The sequence below is a fragment of the Bufo bufo genome, chromosome 1 (assembly GCF_905171765.1).
Source record: "Bufo bufo chromosome 1, aBufBuf1.1, whole genome shotgun sequence".
Taxonomy (NCBI): domain Eukaryota; kingdom Metazoa; phylum Chordata; class Amphibia; order Anura; family Bufonidae; genus Bufo; species Bufo bufo.
Genome location: NC_053389.1, coordinates 98,169,415 through 98,187,320, shown reverse-complemented (window position 1 = coordinate 98,187,320; position 17,906 = coordinate 98,169,415). Strand labels below are relative to the sequence as shown.

The 17,906-nt window shown below is 45.8% G+C and overlaps 1 protein-coding gene across 1 annotated transcript in view; it reads right to left on the bottom strand.

Annotated features, from left to right (window-relative positions):
• Positions 1-17,906, bottom strand: part of NOC2L (NOC2 like nucleolar associated transcriptional repressor) — a 108,362-nt gene that overhangs the window by 61,161 nt on the left and 29,295 nt on the right. Inside the window, exons 10-11 of the mRNA XM_040427124.1 lie at positions 16,541-16,729; positions 1,026-1,165 (exon numbers count right to left, since the gene is read on the bottom strand). Coding sequence (XP_040283058.1) covers positions 1,026-1,165; positions 16,541-16,729 — 329 coding nt within the window. The remainder of the gene's footprint in view (positions 1-1,025; positions 1,166-16,540; positions 16,730-17,906) is intronic.

Genomic DNA, 17,906 nt, shown 5'->3' with positions numbered 1-17,906 from the left:
CATGTCTGTTTCAGCAAATTACCTGCATTTCCCATGTAATAAAAATACTGGATCATCTATTCCTACGGCTCTATGATGCTCCGTGCCTTTATTATCCCTGCTATGAATTACTAGCAGTTTGCAATAAAGGTCCAGCTGGGCGATACCAGTTGGGGTGGTGTCCCTGCACAGTCTGATGCTATCTAATCAGTGCTGCATTGTCAGACTGTGAAGGACACCCCCCACCCAAACTGATAACACACAGCTGGACCTTCATGCATACTGCTAGCAATTGTTAACTTCTATTAGGAATAATAAAGGAATGGAACATCAGAGTGATAAACTCCAGAATTGTTATATGGGCAAAGCAAGCAGGTGCTGAAACAGATATGTCAGGAGAGGTGACAGGTCCTCTTTACTAAATATGCAACCCAGTTGTGCAACAAACATGAACATCTTTGGGACAACTGTTTAAAATTATTTAACATACTAATTTTTCCAATTGGTCTTTATTAAAAGTTTCAGTTTTTGTGATCCATGGCTACATTTTTGTAAGAGAATGTGACAGTCTGCTCTCGGTCCAGTCAGGTGACTGCTTGCTCTGTAGCCCTCATCTCTGAACTCCTCACAGCTCATAAACACTCATTTAAGCCATATTCTCATCAGTCTGATAAGAATTTAGCTATATGGGTGTTACAGAGCTGTCTGCAAAAACTTATCCCTGGAGCACAAAAAAATAAATAAAAATCCTGACAATTTTTTAATAAAGACCAAGTGATTTTAGCCCAAAAGTAGTAAAACGCGGTTATAAAAAAATTGCCCCAAAAAGTGTTCATAGCCTTTAATAGGCGATTGCTCCACAACCTGTCAGACTCAGGGAAGTGTACACAGGAGAATTTTGAATTCACAAGATGATGTTCTTTTATTTTCGGGTCTTCTACGTGAATCAAACCCATTTATTGGAGCGTCACGTAAGAAACCTACTGCTACTCCTTCATGTAATGTACAGTAACTAAACAAATAGCACTTCAACTGCTGGCTCCTACCTGATACAACCAGTGATAACCTGGACCAGTGGATAGATCAGAGGCTCCAGTACGTCACTGGGATGGATTGTGCTCAGCACTCGGCACCACAGATACAAGCAGTGAATGTACTGCCAGTTATATACTGACTGATAAGCCGCCTGTGAAGAGAAAGAGAACAAAGGTGCATTATTACTACTGTCTGAGAAACAGGTGTGGTATGTGGCATACTTCAGCCAGGTCACATGAGGGTACAGTCACTAAACACTAATGGTGGGTTTACATGGCCAGAGGAGCAGTCAATTATCAGGAAGGAAGATTCTTTCCCAGACAACTGACTGCTCGTTCAGTGGAGGAGACCACTGCATTCACATGCAACAATCACCTCCACAGTATGGAGACGAGCGATCCCCCGCCCTCATACAGCTGCATTGTTTCTGGACTGCAGAGTGCTGTTTGGACAAGGGTGGACGTCAACCGCATACATACATACATATATATGTGTAAAATCAGGGAAAGGGGTTATTCACCCCAAACGCAAACCTTCAGCCCAACACAATGAAGCCTTGGCAATTCTATATAATGAAGTAGCGGTCATTTTCCTTGGCCTTTCCTTGATCCCATAGAACAGGGATGGCCAACCTGCGGCTCTCCAGCTGTTGCAAAACTACAATTCCCAGCATGCACAGACTGCCTACAACTATCAGCCTACAGCATGGCATGGTGGGAATTGTAGTTTTACAACAGCTGGAGAGCCGCAGGTTAGCCAGCCCTGCCATAGAAGAACACCAGCATGAAATGCTCCAATGCTCATCTCAGAGGGGCTGCCTGGGTGAAGATGCGGATATGTCTGGGTTCAGCTCTGAACCCGGACAACCCCTTTAAATAGCTGATGGTACCTCACTACTGTGTGCCTTATGTTTGTTCCTCTTAAAAGGGAATCTGTCACATTGAAAATGCTAATTAATCTGCAAGCAGTAGGTTATAGAGCTCGTAAACCTGAGCATTTGGATAGAAAGTTTTGCGGGGAAAAGATTCAGAATCTTTTCCCCACAAAACATTATACCGATCGGCTCTGCTTTAGGTGTTCTATACCAGCGGTCCCCAACCACCGGGCCCTGGAAGATGGTTTGCCGGGCCGCGGCGATCAGGGCAGCCTTTAACGCATGGGGGGGGGGGGGGGGCGCGACTTACGGCTGGCATGGGGGGCCGACTTACGGCTGGCATGGGGGGCCGACTTACGGCTGGCATGGGGGGCTGCATCTTATAGGGCGAAAAATACGGTACAGTGCAGCAGAGACCATAGTCAGTTTATATAGTCGTTATATAGTGTTAAATATGTTAATATGCACCTTGTGTTTTGTTATGCGCATGAATAAGTCAGCCCCGCCGACCCCCTAAGCCCCGCCCCAGAACCTCCCTGCACCTAAGCGCCACCCCAGAACCCCCTAAGCACCACCCCGAACCCCCCCTCCACCTAAGCCCCGCTCCAGAACCCCCCTAAGCACCACCCCAGAACTGCCCCCCCCACCCAGAAACCCCTCCTAAGCCCCCCCCCACCCAGAACCCCTCCTAAGCCCCCCCCCCACCCAGATCCCCTCCTAAGCCCCCCCCCCCCACCCAGAACCCCTCCTAAGCCCCCCCCCCCCCCCCCCCCCCCCCCCCCCCACCTGGTCCCTGGAAAAATTGTCTTGCATGAAACTGGTCCTTGGTGAAAAAAAGGTTGGGGACCACTGTTATACCACGCTGCCTTCAGTTCAGACACCATGTTCAACCAGACAGGTTCCCTTTAAGATGCTTGGCGCATGATCAAGTACAGGAGGTTGTGACCTACATGGGATGGCTATGCTTTTGTTGATCATCAGATGATAATACTTTTGTTACAAATGGTGGACCGTCTCTTCGCTAGGGGGTGGGCGGGATTGGGTGGGGATTTTGGGGGCTTAATGGTTCTGTATATCATTTTTATATGTTCCTACAATATTACTTGTAATGAAGGAGTCCCTATTGTTTGTACAATTCTGAAAAATATGTTTATTAAAAATATCTGATTTAAAAAAAGGACAGGGGCTACATGTGTATAAACCTGACTTGTATCTCTCTATATGGCGGTGAGCTCAGCAATTTTATTCAATTTAGATTTGCGCTTGGTAAGAGACCCCTTCATACTGAGGTTCCCCTATGTTGTATGGTGGGACCATTATAACAGGGGGCACGGCAGCCACAGTCCATCAACGAGACCTGCTTTTATTTGCGTGGACATAACAGGGCATTCATCTCTTTGGTTGTGTCAGTATGAATGGGACTGCACGCCACTGAACCCATAATCTAATGGGAAAACAAATCGCGGCCATCTCTAGCGGGAAATCCATAGGACAGAAATGGTGCGGAACACCAGAAGAACAGCACAAGGACTACAAGTTCCAGCCACCGGATAAAAAAAACACAAACTCTTATTAATTCTTCTTAAGATCCCTAGGTAAGGGACACAATGGAGCTGCTGACGCATTTCAAGTGTGCAACACACACTGTAGCATAACAGGAGCAAACTCTAAATTATAGAGCCCAGAGGAGGAGTCGGTCATATGCAGACAACCAAAAACGCCAGCGCAATTAACCCCTGACACTTCTGTGGCATAACATAAATATAAAGACATCATGATGACATGGTGCACTGAATGAAAGTGGGTATTACTGTTTAGTAATGCAAAAATGTTTTTGGTTAAAGGGATCATCTGCAATTTTTGTCTAGTTTTTTTAATGGTCCTCTCCCCCCCTTTTGTTTTGGTTGAAACTGTCCGTTCTGATCTGATCAACTTTGACTAATGTATATGCCACCTTTAGTTCCATTAGATGAGGAACTAAATTCATCAGATCCTTTAAAAGGGTTGTGCAGCCGGTACACATTGATTACCTATCCATCAATATCTGATAGGTTGTGGTCCAACTCCCAGCACCCCCACCGATCAGCTGTTTAAAGAGAAGGCGATGGTTGTACAATCGCTACTGCCTCTTCTTAGACTGTGTGTCTTCTCGGAAGTCTCGGCGACGCAGTGCAATTGCAAGTGCTTGTTCCGTTAACGCGAATGGGATGAGAACTTGTAATCACGCTGCGCTGCAAACGACTCAACGCGTAGCGTAACCTTGAAGAGGAAGCAGCGCTCGTACACAGCTGATTGGCGGAGGTGCTGGGAGTTGGACCCCCACCGATCAGATACAGATGACCTATCCTGAGGACAGGTAATCAATATCTACTGGCTGCACAACCCCTTTAATTATCAAGCAACAAATGCATTTGGCATGTCCAATGTTCCCCAACCTGTGGCTCTTCCGCTGCTACTAAATTACAACACCCATTATGCCTGTGGCTATCAGGGCATGATGGGAGTTGTAGTTATGCAGCAGCCTAAGGGCCACAGGCTGGAGATCAATGCTCTAATCTACCATTGTGATGAAAAAGAATGACGCCGAAGGGCAGTAAATTGTTAGGCTACTTTCACACTTGCGGCAGTGTGATCCAGCAAGCAGTTCCGTTGTTGGAACTCCCCGCCGGATGCGGATCCGTCTCACAAATGCATTGCAAGCTTGTCATGCGGACAGCCGGATCCGTCTTGTATCTTGAAGGACGGATCTAGCATTCCGGTATTTTGAATGCCGGATCCGGCACTAATACATTCCTATGGGGAAAAATGCCGGATCCGGCATTCAGGCAAGTCTTCAGTTTTTTTCGCCGGAGATAAAACCGTAGCATGCTACAGTTTTCTCTTTTGCCTGATCAGTCAAAACAACTGAACAGATGACATCCTGAAAGGGTTACTCTCCATTCAGAATGCATGGGGATCTGCCTGATCAGTTCTTTTCCGGTATAAAGCCCCTGTGACGGAACTCTATGCCGGAAAAGAAAAACGCTAGTGTGAAAGTACCCTTACCAAGACATTACAAAGGTAACCCTAGAACTAGCGGGAGCCCACCTTACTGGGTATTACGTGTCTGACTGGTTTTCTGCACCGAGCAGCTTGACATAGTATTAAAGTACACCAATCTGAGGAAAAAAATAATTGGCTTATGAAGTAGCTGTCTGAGCTGTGGAGTGAGAAGACTCCGGTTAACCCCATCCAATTAGGAGTTTTCATGCTACAATCCTGCATCCAGACAGGGCAACAACAAAACGCACACCTGGAAAAAGCTTCAGATACCTTATGCAATACAGCAGCACACACAAGGTCATTCAAAGACGAGCCGTCACCTCTCCTGACGTGCTGTTCCTCAATTATTCCTACTAGAAATGATGCATGCATTCACAACTGGGTGTTCCACACAAAGACTGTCCAATCAGTGTTGACAATGTCAGACTGTAGGTGCACACACCCCTGTGATAAGGCGAAGACCAATGGCCAGTGGTCAATTTAATCATAAATATCCAGAAGGAACAACATGGAATGGCACTATGAACACAGTCAGAAGGTCCTCTTTAATGGCAACAACAACACAAGCCCTTTTTCTTTCAAAGGGGCTTTTGGGATTCTCTGGATAGGTCATCAGTATCTGATCAGTGGGGGTCCGACACCTGGGACCCCTGCCGATCAGCTGTTTGAGAAGGCTCTGGTGTTCGCAGTAGCACTGTGGGTTCTCAGTTTTGTCTAGGCCATGTGACATCAAGTTCATCCGTCATATATTGCTTCGGCACAGCTCAATGTACGGCACTGTGCTTGGTAAACTGTGAGAAGGCCATGGGGCTACTGCGAGCAACGCTGCCTTCTCAAACAGCTGATCGGTGGGGATCCCGGGGGTTGCACCACCACTGATCAGATGCAGATGACCTATCCTCAGGATAGGTCATCAGTTAAAAATCCCAGAAGACCCCTTTAACAGGTGATATTTCCAATACAGCCATAAAACACTTTGTTCCAAATATCGCACAGACCAGACAACAGACCACATTTCAACACCATGTTATCTTTAGGCCCAAAACTGTGCTGAACATTTTCTCCATTTATCCGATACAAACTTCCAAAGGCTCTGCATGGACTTTTAAAACTTGATGATGCATTTTGGGGACGTGCAGCCACCACTAGAGGGAGCCTACGGCATACTGTTTATAGATGGACCTCAGTAATAAGCTCTGGGCTGCAGGCAGGAAGAACATCTGGTTTTAAAGGGGTATACCCATCTCTAATACAGGATATACCATAAATGTCTGACAGATGCAGGCCCAACACCAACTCTACGACATGGCCCCTCCAACCTTGTGTGGCCTGGATGCAGCGGCCACAGGTGTTCAGGTCTATGGAAGCAGAGATGGGAATATAACTGTCTATGCAGGGAACATACGACAATGGTGTAATATTCCATCCAGACACAGAGGCTGTAACAAAACTGCATGTAGAAAGTCCGCTCAGGCCTGTAGTACTAAGCTTATAAAGTACTAATAGAGGTCATCTGGTCAGACAGCGCGATTTCACTAATTATGTAACACAATCTGTTGAGTTTGCTAAATCTAATCATCTTTAAACCTGGACATAAAGGGATTGGACACGTATCCAGACACCTCAAACAGCGTTAAAGCTAAGTCCATTATAAAAGAGGCACAAAACAAGCAAAACAAACATCACAAGCGTCTACCGCCCAGATTATGTCCGCGAGCGGTCACGACTGCCGCTTACACTACGGTGCATGCTTACCAAGACTGGCACTTTTTATGCTAGGAGGCAGAGTGTTTTACACCCCTTTTTATTTTTTTTAAATCCCCGCATTTTAAAAGCCATAACTTTTTTTTCTCTCCGTCAACATAACCAACGGCTTGCTTTTTGCAGGTCTAATTGTCTTTAAACGGCACCATTTTGGGAAACATCTAAATGTATTGTATAACAAAGTGTCACTGAACTTCTGAAGAAAACTTTTTGAACGCTAATTGAGGTGGGGGGGGGGGGGGGTGAACACAGCAAATTTCGAACAGTTGTTTGGTTTTGTTTTTATGGCGTTCACAGTGTGGCCTAAGTAACATAATACGTTTATTCTGCGGGAGAGTATGATTATGGCAATACCATATCATTTATGAGGTCTTTTGTTTTTCTTATTTTATACAAAAACGATTTTTAAATCTTTAGTTTTTGTGTTGCAGCATTCAAAGAACTAGGTCTGAAACATTTACTCCATTAAATCAAGTAACTCAACAAAAATTTGCAGAGGATTCGTTTGTGCCATGTTACCACAGAACGCGAGTGAAGCGCATGCTATTATTCACCGCTCCGTGGTCTTCCGCCGGCCGGCACCGCACTGTATCCCAACATATACACATCATCAGGATGTAGTGCATGTAAGTAGGGCTGCAGTAAACGATTATTAGAGTATTCTATCGATTTTTTTTATGGTTAATAGAGTATTCTAATAAGAAAAAAAATTAATAGACTGTTTACCATTTAAAAAAACGTATCAGACCCCCTGCCATCAGTACCCAACACCCTTTGTTCCCCCCTGTGCGATCACCCAAAGTGCATCAGTTCCCCCCAGTGCCATCAGCACCACTATCTCCCTGTGCCATCAGCTCCGTTCCCCCAGTGCCATCAGCTCTCCCCACCCCAGTGCCACCAGCTGCCCCTTCTAGCCATGACCCCAGCGACAGTACTTACCTTTCCTGTAGGGGCGCCACTCCACAGCTCCTCCATCATCTTCTCAGGGCGCTGCACTGTCGTCCTGACATCACACAGCGTCAGGTCATAGTGCGTGCTTACGTGAACTATGACCTATGGCTGTGGAGTGTCGGCGGCGGCCCTAGCAGGAACGGTAAGTATCCGAGTTCACTGCCACTGGCAACTGATGGCTAGGAGGGGGAGACGGTGGCACTTGGGGAGCAGATGGCGCTTGGGGGGGGGGGGGGGGGTTCGTGGACTTATGCTCTTCTTATCAGAGTAGTCGATTAATCTTTGGATTTTTGGATTGATTGGTAGAATACTTGATAACTAAAATAATCGATCGCTGCATCCCCACAAAGATTATTCTCAGCTTGCACTCAGAGCTGTATGAGGGCTTGTTTTTTGTAAGACGAGTTGTCATTTTCACTGATACCACTTTGGGGTAGTTAAAGAGGTTGTCCGGGCCCAAAATCAAAAAATTATTTTTATGTGCTTCTAACACCCCTCACCATCCATACATATGCCCCCAATACCGGTTTTTCATGTCTGAGCTTTCATTCCTCCGTGGAAGACATCACATTATCCAGGCAGATCTGTTGAATTTCTCCCCTTCTTGTTTTTTTGAATACATAACTTTATTGCTACACAAGCCTGGCTGCACTGCACAGTGATGAGTCACAGGCTGGTCACGCCCCCACACTGCTCTGCCTGCAGCAGCCACACCCACTACAACTCCTGTGTCCATCTTTCTGCAGACAGTGTCTAAATCCCATCACTGACCGTCCACAGACTCTTCCCTCACCATCTCCAGTGTGTGATAAACAGCTGGAATCGGCAAGCACATCCAAACACCTGTATCTAATCCTAGCATGTATGTGCACCTGATACACAGCCTGCTGAAGTGTATATCTAATCCCATCTTGTAAAATACAGCCTGCTGAGCGGTGTACCTAATCCCATCTTGTATGATATAGCCTGCTGAGCTGTGTATCTAAACCCTTATGGACACGACCATATCTATTTTGCGATCCACATTTTTTGCAGTCCCATTGAGTTCTATGAATTTGAGGACCAGAATAGGACATGTTCTGTCTTTACTGGAACTGACATACGGATGTAGAAAACACACCGATGACGTCCCTGTGCTTTCCACATCCGTATGTCAGTTCTGCAAAATATAGAACATTCCCTATTCTGGTCCTCATAATGCAGATCTAAAACCCATAGAACTCTATGCAAAAACAAATGTGAATCGCACATGACAGTAACCTTATTTAGGGGATCCGCGACTTGCAGACTGCAAAACAGATATGGTTCCGTGCACGAGCCCCATCACTTATACTGAGCGGCCACGACAGTGACCTCCACAGCGCTCATTTGCCATCCAGAGTCCCCCCTGGGCCATCCTGTGCCCCTTGTGAACTATCCAGTGCCCCCATTGCCATCCACAGTGCCCCTCATGTGCCCCCATTGCCATCCCCAGTGCCCCTTGTGTGCCATCCACAGTGCACCTCATGTGCCATCTAGTACCCCCTTTGTCATCCACAGTACCGCTTGTGTGCCATCCAGTGCCCCTCATGTGCCATGAAGCGCTCCCTTTGCCATCCACAATGCCCTTGTGCCATCTAGTGCCCTTTGCCATCCCAGTTGCCCCTTGTGTGCCATCCAATGCCCCCTTTGCCATCCATGGTGCCCCTCGTATGCCATTCAGTGCCCCCTTTGCCATTCACAGTGCCCCCATTTCCATCCACGGTGCCCCGTGTGCCATCCAGTGCACCTTTGCCATCCACAGTGCCCCACATGTGCCCCCTTTGCCATCCACAGTGCCCTAATGACCTACATGTAAAGCACAGCGATCAGCCTCTGTGGCTGATCACTATGCTGAGACTCGTACACAGTGCTTACATTGCGCTGTGTATCAGTCAGTACAGGCAATTCTCAGAATCCTGTACACTGAAAAGACGGCCCGGTCCCCACGCATGAGCAGTAGTGTACATGAGTCGGGACCTGAGAAGGGCAGGAGGCAGTACGTCAGCGATGACGTTCCGTCTCCTGCCTCAGGCAGGAAAAGAAGAAGACGGCGCTGGACCGGAAGCCTGGAAAGTGCGTTTGGAGCCGTCGCGTGACCGTGAAGAGGATCCTATGAAGGGCTGCTCTGCGGAGGGAAAGTATACCTGTAATATACTTCCCACCGGGTAATTAAAGTTCCCCAAATTTAAAGAGGCCGCAGAACCCCTTTAAGACTTTGATTTTTTTAAATTACGTTTTAGGGAGGTGGAAAAAAGTTTTTTAAGATCCTCACCATATGGAACAAATGTGCTCATTTTATTACATGGCTTGTCACAGATGGGGTTGAAACAGATTATGGGGATTTGAACCTCCGATTGCCCATGTAATACACTGCAGTACTTCTGCACTGCAGTATATTATGTAATTTACAATAATACTGACAGTAAGCCCATTTAGTCCTGCCAGTGATCACGCTGTTGGGGCCAATGGGGTGAGGGTCTTCTCTATCTATTTGGATGCCACAGTCAGCATTGATCATGGCATCTAAGGTGTTGAACTGCCAGGATCAGAGTTATGTAAAATCCTGGCAGAGAGCGCAGGGTGCCAGCTGTACAACACATAATATGTAGAACTTCCCTCAAGTAGTATGATGGCTCAAGGTGACAAGGGATTAAATGACACTTTATAATACATGTGCCACTAGTACTCACTAAAACAGTCATGTAAGGAGTTTTACACACAAGATTTCCCATCTCTACACGGGACAGGTGAACATGTCTGATAACTCTGGGGTCCGCTGCTCACTAGAACTGGGGTGTCAAGCCCACCATTCCTTCCCTGCAGTAAAGAGGAGTTTGAATGGTGCGGCGGTCTGCCTTCCTGCTGCTCCACTTAATGTCTACAGGACAGAGATGGCCACCTGCAGCACTTAGCAGTATCTTCAGCCCCACAGACTTTCATAAAGCTGTGGGGCAGATGTTTGACGGCTGCTTCATTCAAACTCCATGACCACAGTGGAAAGGAACGATGGGTTCTAGAGACTGTGGGGGTCCAGAGCGATCAGACCTCACCATGTATCCTGTGTATAGGTGATAAAATGTCCACTTTAGGATCTCACCGTGAGTCGCCAGCTAATAATCGTGGAGCGGTGCCCTCAACAAGGAGCATTACTTCTGTGTCCTACCAATGGACCCACAGCAGCCGGTAGGTTTTCATTTGTTTTACTTTGTGAGTGGGTTTCTTTCCCATAGGAAAGTGATAAGCTACTTTGCCAGTGGCAGAATTAATATTTTACTGTTTGGCAGGGACACATTTGGCACTGCACGCTGTTAGATAACGACGTGGACATGGGAGAAAAGTGCACTAAGGGAATACGCCAATTCGAAGCACGTCATACTCAAGTTAGCTCTGCCAGGACTCATCCGCCACCTCGATACAGCAGAGGAAACATTCCTCCCGAGCAGAATCCTTTTCCTACACTGAGAATTATATCAGATCTTCCAAAGTACACATAAAGCAGAACTGCAGCGCAGCGAGCCACCTCTCCGGCAGGACCTGATTTGTTTGGGAGGTTTCCTGGAGAAGGAAGCCCAACCAGTGTCCAAAGAAACACCTGTAAAATAATCACCCCGATTTCTGGCTTTATCTAGAACTAGCTGAAGAACCCGGCTTCGCTCGGGTATATTTAATCTATTTCACTTAATTTTTGTGTGTGTCGGTAAAAGATAAACACTATCCACTATAACAGTGACATCTACAGCACCTCGCACCCAAAACAGTGACCTCCACAGCCCCCCACCTCTTAACACTGTCCCCCCCCCCCCCCCGCAAAGTGCCCCGTCCCTTAAAATTGGACCTCCACAGCAGCCCACCCCCTTAACTTTAACCTTTACAGCAGTCTTCCCCTTTAACAGTGACTTTCACAGCACACCACCCCCTATACAGTGACCTCCACTGGGGCCCGCCCCCTTAACAGTGGCCTTTACAGCAATCTGCCCCTTAACCTTAACACTGACCTCCATAGCAGACCATCCCCTTAACTGTGACCTCCACAGCAGTTTGCCCCTAGGCTGGCCAAAGGTCCAGTTTTAAACCGGACAGTCCGGCTTTTAGACTCCGTCCTCCATCTGGCGCAGGTTCTGGACGGACACAGGGATGTCCTTTTGAACAGCTCACACGCGAAGCAGCACTGTATTGTCTGAGTGTGAGCTGCAGGAAGAAAGTCACCCTCACGCCCACCCCTGCAGCTGACACAAGTTGATCTTTAACCTCATTTTCTCAATCCCTGTCGGCTGAGGAGTGGGAGAGGCTTGGCCTAGTGGGATTTAGAAGTTGATTTTTAACTTCATTTTTTTCAATCCCTGTAGGCTAAGGAGTGGGCGTGGCCTAACCGGATCAGGGGAGTGGCTTCGCTGGACCTGGGGGCAGGGTTTTAAGTTTGCCTTTTGAGGGTGGACACATTGTGGCAGGGGGCGTGTCTGGACTCCTTTCTGCAAGAGTGACGCCCCTCTGGGCACCTTACTGACTCATTTGCATATCAAATAAACTGAGTGCTATTAGGCCATGGCTTTACTCCAATAGCGATTATCCTGGTGACAGATTTCCTTTAAAGCTCTCCTACAGCAGTGAAGATAAATGGCTGGGTTGTTATGGAAACCTGCAGTAAAACTGTATATGGAGGCTGGAGGACCTGTGAGCTTCTATTGGCTGATAAGGGTCATGTGACCAAGCTTCTATTGGCTAATGAATTTTTTGGGAATCTCTCAGAAACGGTACGTCCTAGAGAGCTGAGACCTGGTCTAAAACCTTCACGAACACCTGATGTACCTGTGTGCCAAATTGCGTGATTGCAAAAATGCAACGGTGCGGATTCCTTTAGCGGACATACAAACACACATACACTCAGCTTTATATATATTATATAGAAGATCTGCTTACAGGTAGATTTCTTTATCTTCCTTCACACAGAATACATAAAAATAATGTCAGTTTTAGGCTTAAAGGGCAGATCTGTCCCTATGACACTGGATGACCTGTTACATGTGCACTTGGCAGCTGAAGGCATCTGTGTTGGTCCCATGTACATATGTGCCCGCACTGCTGAGAAAAAGGATATGGGAGCAACGGGCTCAGTTATCTCTGCAATGGCAGTGCCCCTGTTGCTCCTAGAGTTTCATTTGCATACATTAACACTTCATATTGCTGAATAAAAATTAACATGGGACCAACACAGATGCCTTCAGCTGCCAAGTGCACATGTAACAGGTCAGCCAGTGTCATAGGGACGGATGCCCTTTAGGCTACATTCACACAAACGTATTTTGTTTCAGTGTCCGTTCTTTTTGCGGAAAGCAAAACACATACAGTGGTGTGAATGTAGCCTTAACTATATATGTAATTCACTGTTCCATTAATTAGTGGCGGGTCTGCTAGAGCAGAAGTCAGTCATATCCATGTATTGCATGGACACCCACTCATTTGATGTTACATTTCCCTGCATACGCATTAAACAAAGACCACCATCAGGTGACAGATGTCATTTAAGGTCATGCTTTAAACACCCTAAGGGTTCATGCACACGACCGTATGCCCTCAGAGACGTGCTGTGCACATCGGGCCGCCCTCAGGGCTATTGTCCCGCACTCATAATATCATATGAGTGCAGGACAATAGTCCCGCGGGCGGACCGATGCGCACAGCATTATAGTAACCAATGATGCTGTGCGCACCATGTATGCCGCTCCGGGACATATGGCCCACTCACGGCCCATATGTCTCGGAGGGCATATGGTCGTGTGCATGAGCCCTAAGAGAAACAATTGATGGATGCGGGCAATACTATAAAAGGCATCATAAAACAGAGGGGAGAATTGATTAACTCTCCAAGGCAGAATATTAGAAGAAAAGTTACAAACATTGGCACAAGTCTAATTTTGCACAAAAATGTGCAACTTGTCTCCATTTAACGCCATGCTAGCCTCTTAAAAGTAGGTGGGGTGTGGGCAGGAAGGCAATTAATAATAAGTAATAGTACTTATTAATACTTGCACCAGAGAACATAAATTACACCAGAAATCATCTTTTCAGGTGCAGATGTGATTTTCTGACATACAGACGCATCACAATTAAGAGGAATGGAGTCCTAAGTTTTGTGCATCTGACGCCAACATAATTTTAAAAATTAAGACTGGCATAAAAATGCCATTCTTAATAAATCCCCCACACAGCGTTTGCCCCATTGGTAATTTACCACTGCAGAAAACTTACTGTAGGTGGCACTGTTGCTGCACTTAAAATGCAAGCTGACAAATATCTACATCCAGGCATGTGGAGTAGGCTTGAGCGAATCCGGTTTGGATTGCTGCATCCAAACCCAATTAGTTTGAAAACTTTGTTAACAAATCGGCTCTGTCCTAATATAAAATGTATGGCCTCCGCAGAGGTCTTTCCGAAGTTTCAACAAATATCTCAAGACTTCATCTCGTCTCTATCACATCGGCGCTTTCCCTTTCCGCTATTGAGATCTGTCATACCGGAAGAAAATGCTTCAGTTGACAATGAATGGGGACAAAACTGAACTGAAGGGAACGGAGCGCATCAGAATACATTCCGTTTCATTGCGTTCCCATGACCCACACAAAAGCGCAGCAAAACAATGTTTTTGGGTGCGTCCTGGGATGCAGAGCAAGATGGATCCGTCATGACTCAAAATGTAAATCAATGGTGACGGATCCATTTTCTCTGACACAAAAGAAAATGGATCCATCCCCCATTGAATTACAATAGTTTTAGAGACTGATCCATCATGGCCATTTTCGAGATCATACAATCGGATCTGTTTATAACAGATGCAGACTGTTGTATTATCATGACGGAAGAGTTTTTGCCAATCCATGATGGATCCAGCAAAAACGCAGATGTGAAAGTAGCCTTAGGCTACATTCACACGACCGCATGTGTTTTGCGGTCTGCAAATTGCGGATCCGCAAAACACAGATACTGGCCGTGTGAATGTAGCCGGTCCTATGATAGAAATGGCTATTCTTATTTGTGGGGCCGCCGAACGGATCTACGGATGCGGACAGCACATTGTGTGCTGTCCGCATCTTTTGCGACCCCATTGAAATGTATAGGTCCGCACCCGTTCCACAAAATTGCATAACGGATGCAGAGCCAAAAATACGGTCGTGTGAATGTACCCTAACTCGCATAAATTACTGTATCAAAATACTAAGCCAACCTCGGCTTCCTGCCTCAGTTCAGCTTATTATTTAGATACAGTAATTTATGCAAATAAACAAAGTGACACGTGACAGGCGAGATGAAGTCTTGCGATATTTGCATAAGCTTCGGAAAGACCTCTGTAGAGGCTATACATTTTACAATAGGACAGATGATATTTTTAAGGGTTTCTGCAGTTCTTTTAAACTTCTGATCTATCCTCTGGATAAATCATCAGCATCTGAACGGCGGGGGTCTGACACCCCGGGACCCCTGCCGATCAGCTGATTGGAAAGCCAGTGGAGCTCCAGGAGCGCCGCTGCCTTCTCAAACAGCTGATCGGCGGGGGTCCCGGGTGTCGGACCTCTGCCAATCAGATGCTGATGATCTATCCACAGGATAGATCATCTTTTAAAGGGTAACTAATAATTTTTTTTTATTTGCTAGTTTATTACAGCTAGGCATGTATACCTGAGTTAGTCTGTCAATGATTGTCAAAAGATTTGTAATCGCCTTATAATAACAGCTTTCATTAATGTCTTCTGTCCCTTTCCACTGTTCTCTTAAAAGACTGTTTGCATGGCTTGTCTGTCTCCGGCTTGAAAGACGGAGGGGCGGTCCTTCACACTGCATGCCTGCATTAGGCTTCAGAGTGAGGAGGCGTGTCTCTCAGTAATCCAATCTGATTGGCTGGCAGGGAATTGCTGGCTACAGCAAGTGTGTATGGGAGGTGAGGGAAAGCAGTTTTGGCCTCAGAGAACTGGCAGAGGAGCTATCTTGAGAAGATCCTCGTAATGTAGGATTCAAAACAGCCATAACTAACGAAAAAACTTAAGGAAAACAGTGGTAAGTGAAGAAACTAAAGATTGCTTTATGCATAATGCTGCTTGCAGCAGTAACATATGCTAAAATAAATTTTTGGATGAAAACATGACAGTTACCCTTTAAAAAAACTGCAGAACCCCTTTAGGGTTGTTTTTAAAAAGAATCAGGTTCAGATACCACAATTCGAACCCAATTCGCTCAACCCCAATGTGGAGGTACATATACCATTATATACACAATATTAATTTCTGTACTCCACTACCAAACATAAGTGATGATTTGGAAAGTTGAACTCCATTAACAACATTAAAACATGTGGATGGAACAGTGGAGCAGACTGTACAGGCATCAGCTTATATTCTCCAGGGGACCTCAGCTGGAATCTGATCAGTTACTATGGTAAACTGCTCCACAATTATCTTTGCGCTTGCCTTGGTAAATCTCCTATACCATTTAGAATTTCCCTATACACAGGCCAATGATCGGGCAATTATCAGGAAGAAGCCCCAGTTGCTCCCAATAACTGCCCAGTCTAAAAAGGTGTCGCCGATCAACGAGCATTAGATGAAAGCATCACTGGAGCGGTCACCTAAAAAATAATTTCCGGCCAGCAGAACGTGGTGTCTAAACAGCGACCTGCTGCACAGAAACAATGAATGTGAATGGGGACAAGCGATCACTCTAGCGAATGCGCGTTCCTGTACGACGAAAATGCTTGCCGAATGTACATACCGCTTTCACCTCCTGTAACAAGCAGGCAATTATCGGGAATGAACAATTAGTTCCTGGTAATAGCCTGCTGTGTCGCCCCATGTAAAGAGGAGAATATACAGAGAATATGTTTCCTACCTTCTTTTTAAGGGTCATGGCACTACGCAGATGGATGGCCAGCTGCCGGATATACATGAAGATATGCTGGTAGGAGCTCTGGACATCCAGCGAGTACATCTCTGTCAGAGTTCGCTGCATGAAGTTGATCAATGGCAGAGCATTGGGTGATGTAAATTTGGAATTCTTCACATAAGAGATGTACATTTTCTGTGGGATAGAAATATAGTATATGTTTGTTAATATAACAGCTACACAAGGACAACTCTAAAGGTTTACAACACAGAGGTTTTTATGGTGATTAATTTCACTGTTTCTGATGTCGGTTATATTTAAAAAAAAAAAAAAGGCACCCAGCAGGAGTATTCGCCTTCATAAATGGTGCACTAACAATAAAAGCTACACACACACATTTTTACTAATGTAATGCACTGACAATCCTGGTCAGCTCATATGCAATGTTCCCTTATTACATAAAAATGAAATAATTTTTTATTAAAAGGGAACCTGTCACATTGAACATGGTGTCTGAGCTACAGTCAGCATGTTCTAGAGCAGGAAGAGCTGAGCACATGGATAGATAGTATATTGGGAAAAGATTCTGTATAACCTGTGTATCATTCAGTTACAGTCCTGCTCATTCTGGGCTCTGACGTCCAGGAGACGGTCCCATCATAAAGCTGTGGCCTGCTCTCACTACATTGGAATATGGAGTGGGCTCGGCATGCATGTTGGTACCTGCATCCCTTTGAAGTAATGGAGGCCATTTTGGCACCAAAAGTGGTAAAAGGCAGAGTGGACCCAGCACTTCCTGAACTTTATGGCGGCCATTATGGCGCATAACAGGTAGTATTTAGTGTTAGGACCAGTCTTACAGAGATCGCCTTGACGTTCGGCAGACGGGCTCAGATGGTTTTGTACAAAATGCATTTGCCAAGCATCTCACTTTATAAATAAGCATAGCATTAGCACTATAATATTTTTTGTGACTATGGCATTATTGTACTTTATCTGGTTTGCAGAGGGCTGCTGCATTGTCTTTTTTTCTCTATGTTTCCAGCCACGGCAGTGTGCACCTGCGCATTGGGATGTGCTGACTAACCCCCTTTTCTTTGCATATATTTAATTTGGATACCATGTGCCCTAAGGGACTGAATGAGGTGATTTCGTTTGCATGTTTTAATTAACGGTCACATTCTGAGTGTGACCTTAGAGGGTCTCCGTGAGGCCTTGGTCCATGTGTTTTACATGTCCCTATTTGAACAGCAGGGACTTGCTCATCTATATGGAGCTGGATGTAATGCCCCTGGTAAATAGGACGTATTAGCATCAATATTAACTTCTAATGCACACAGTGATATGAAGGTCCTTGGGTACACCATCTTTC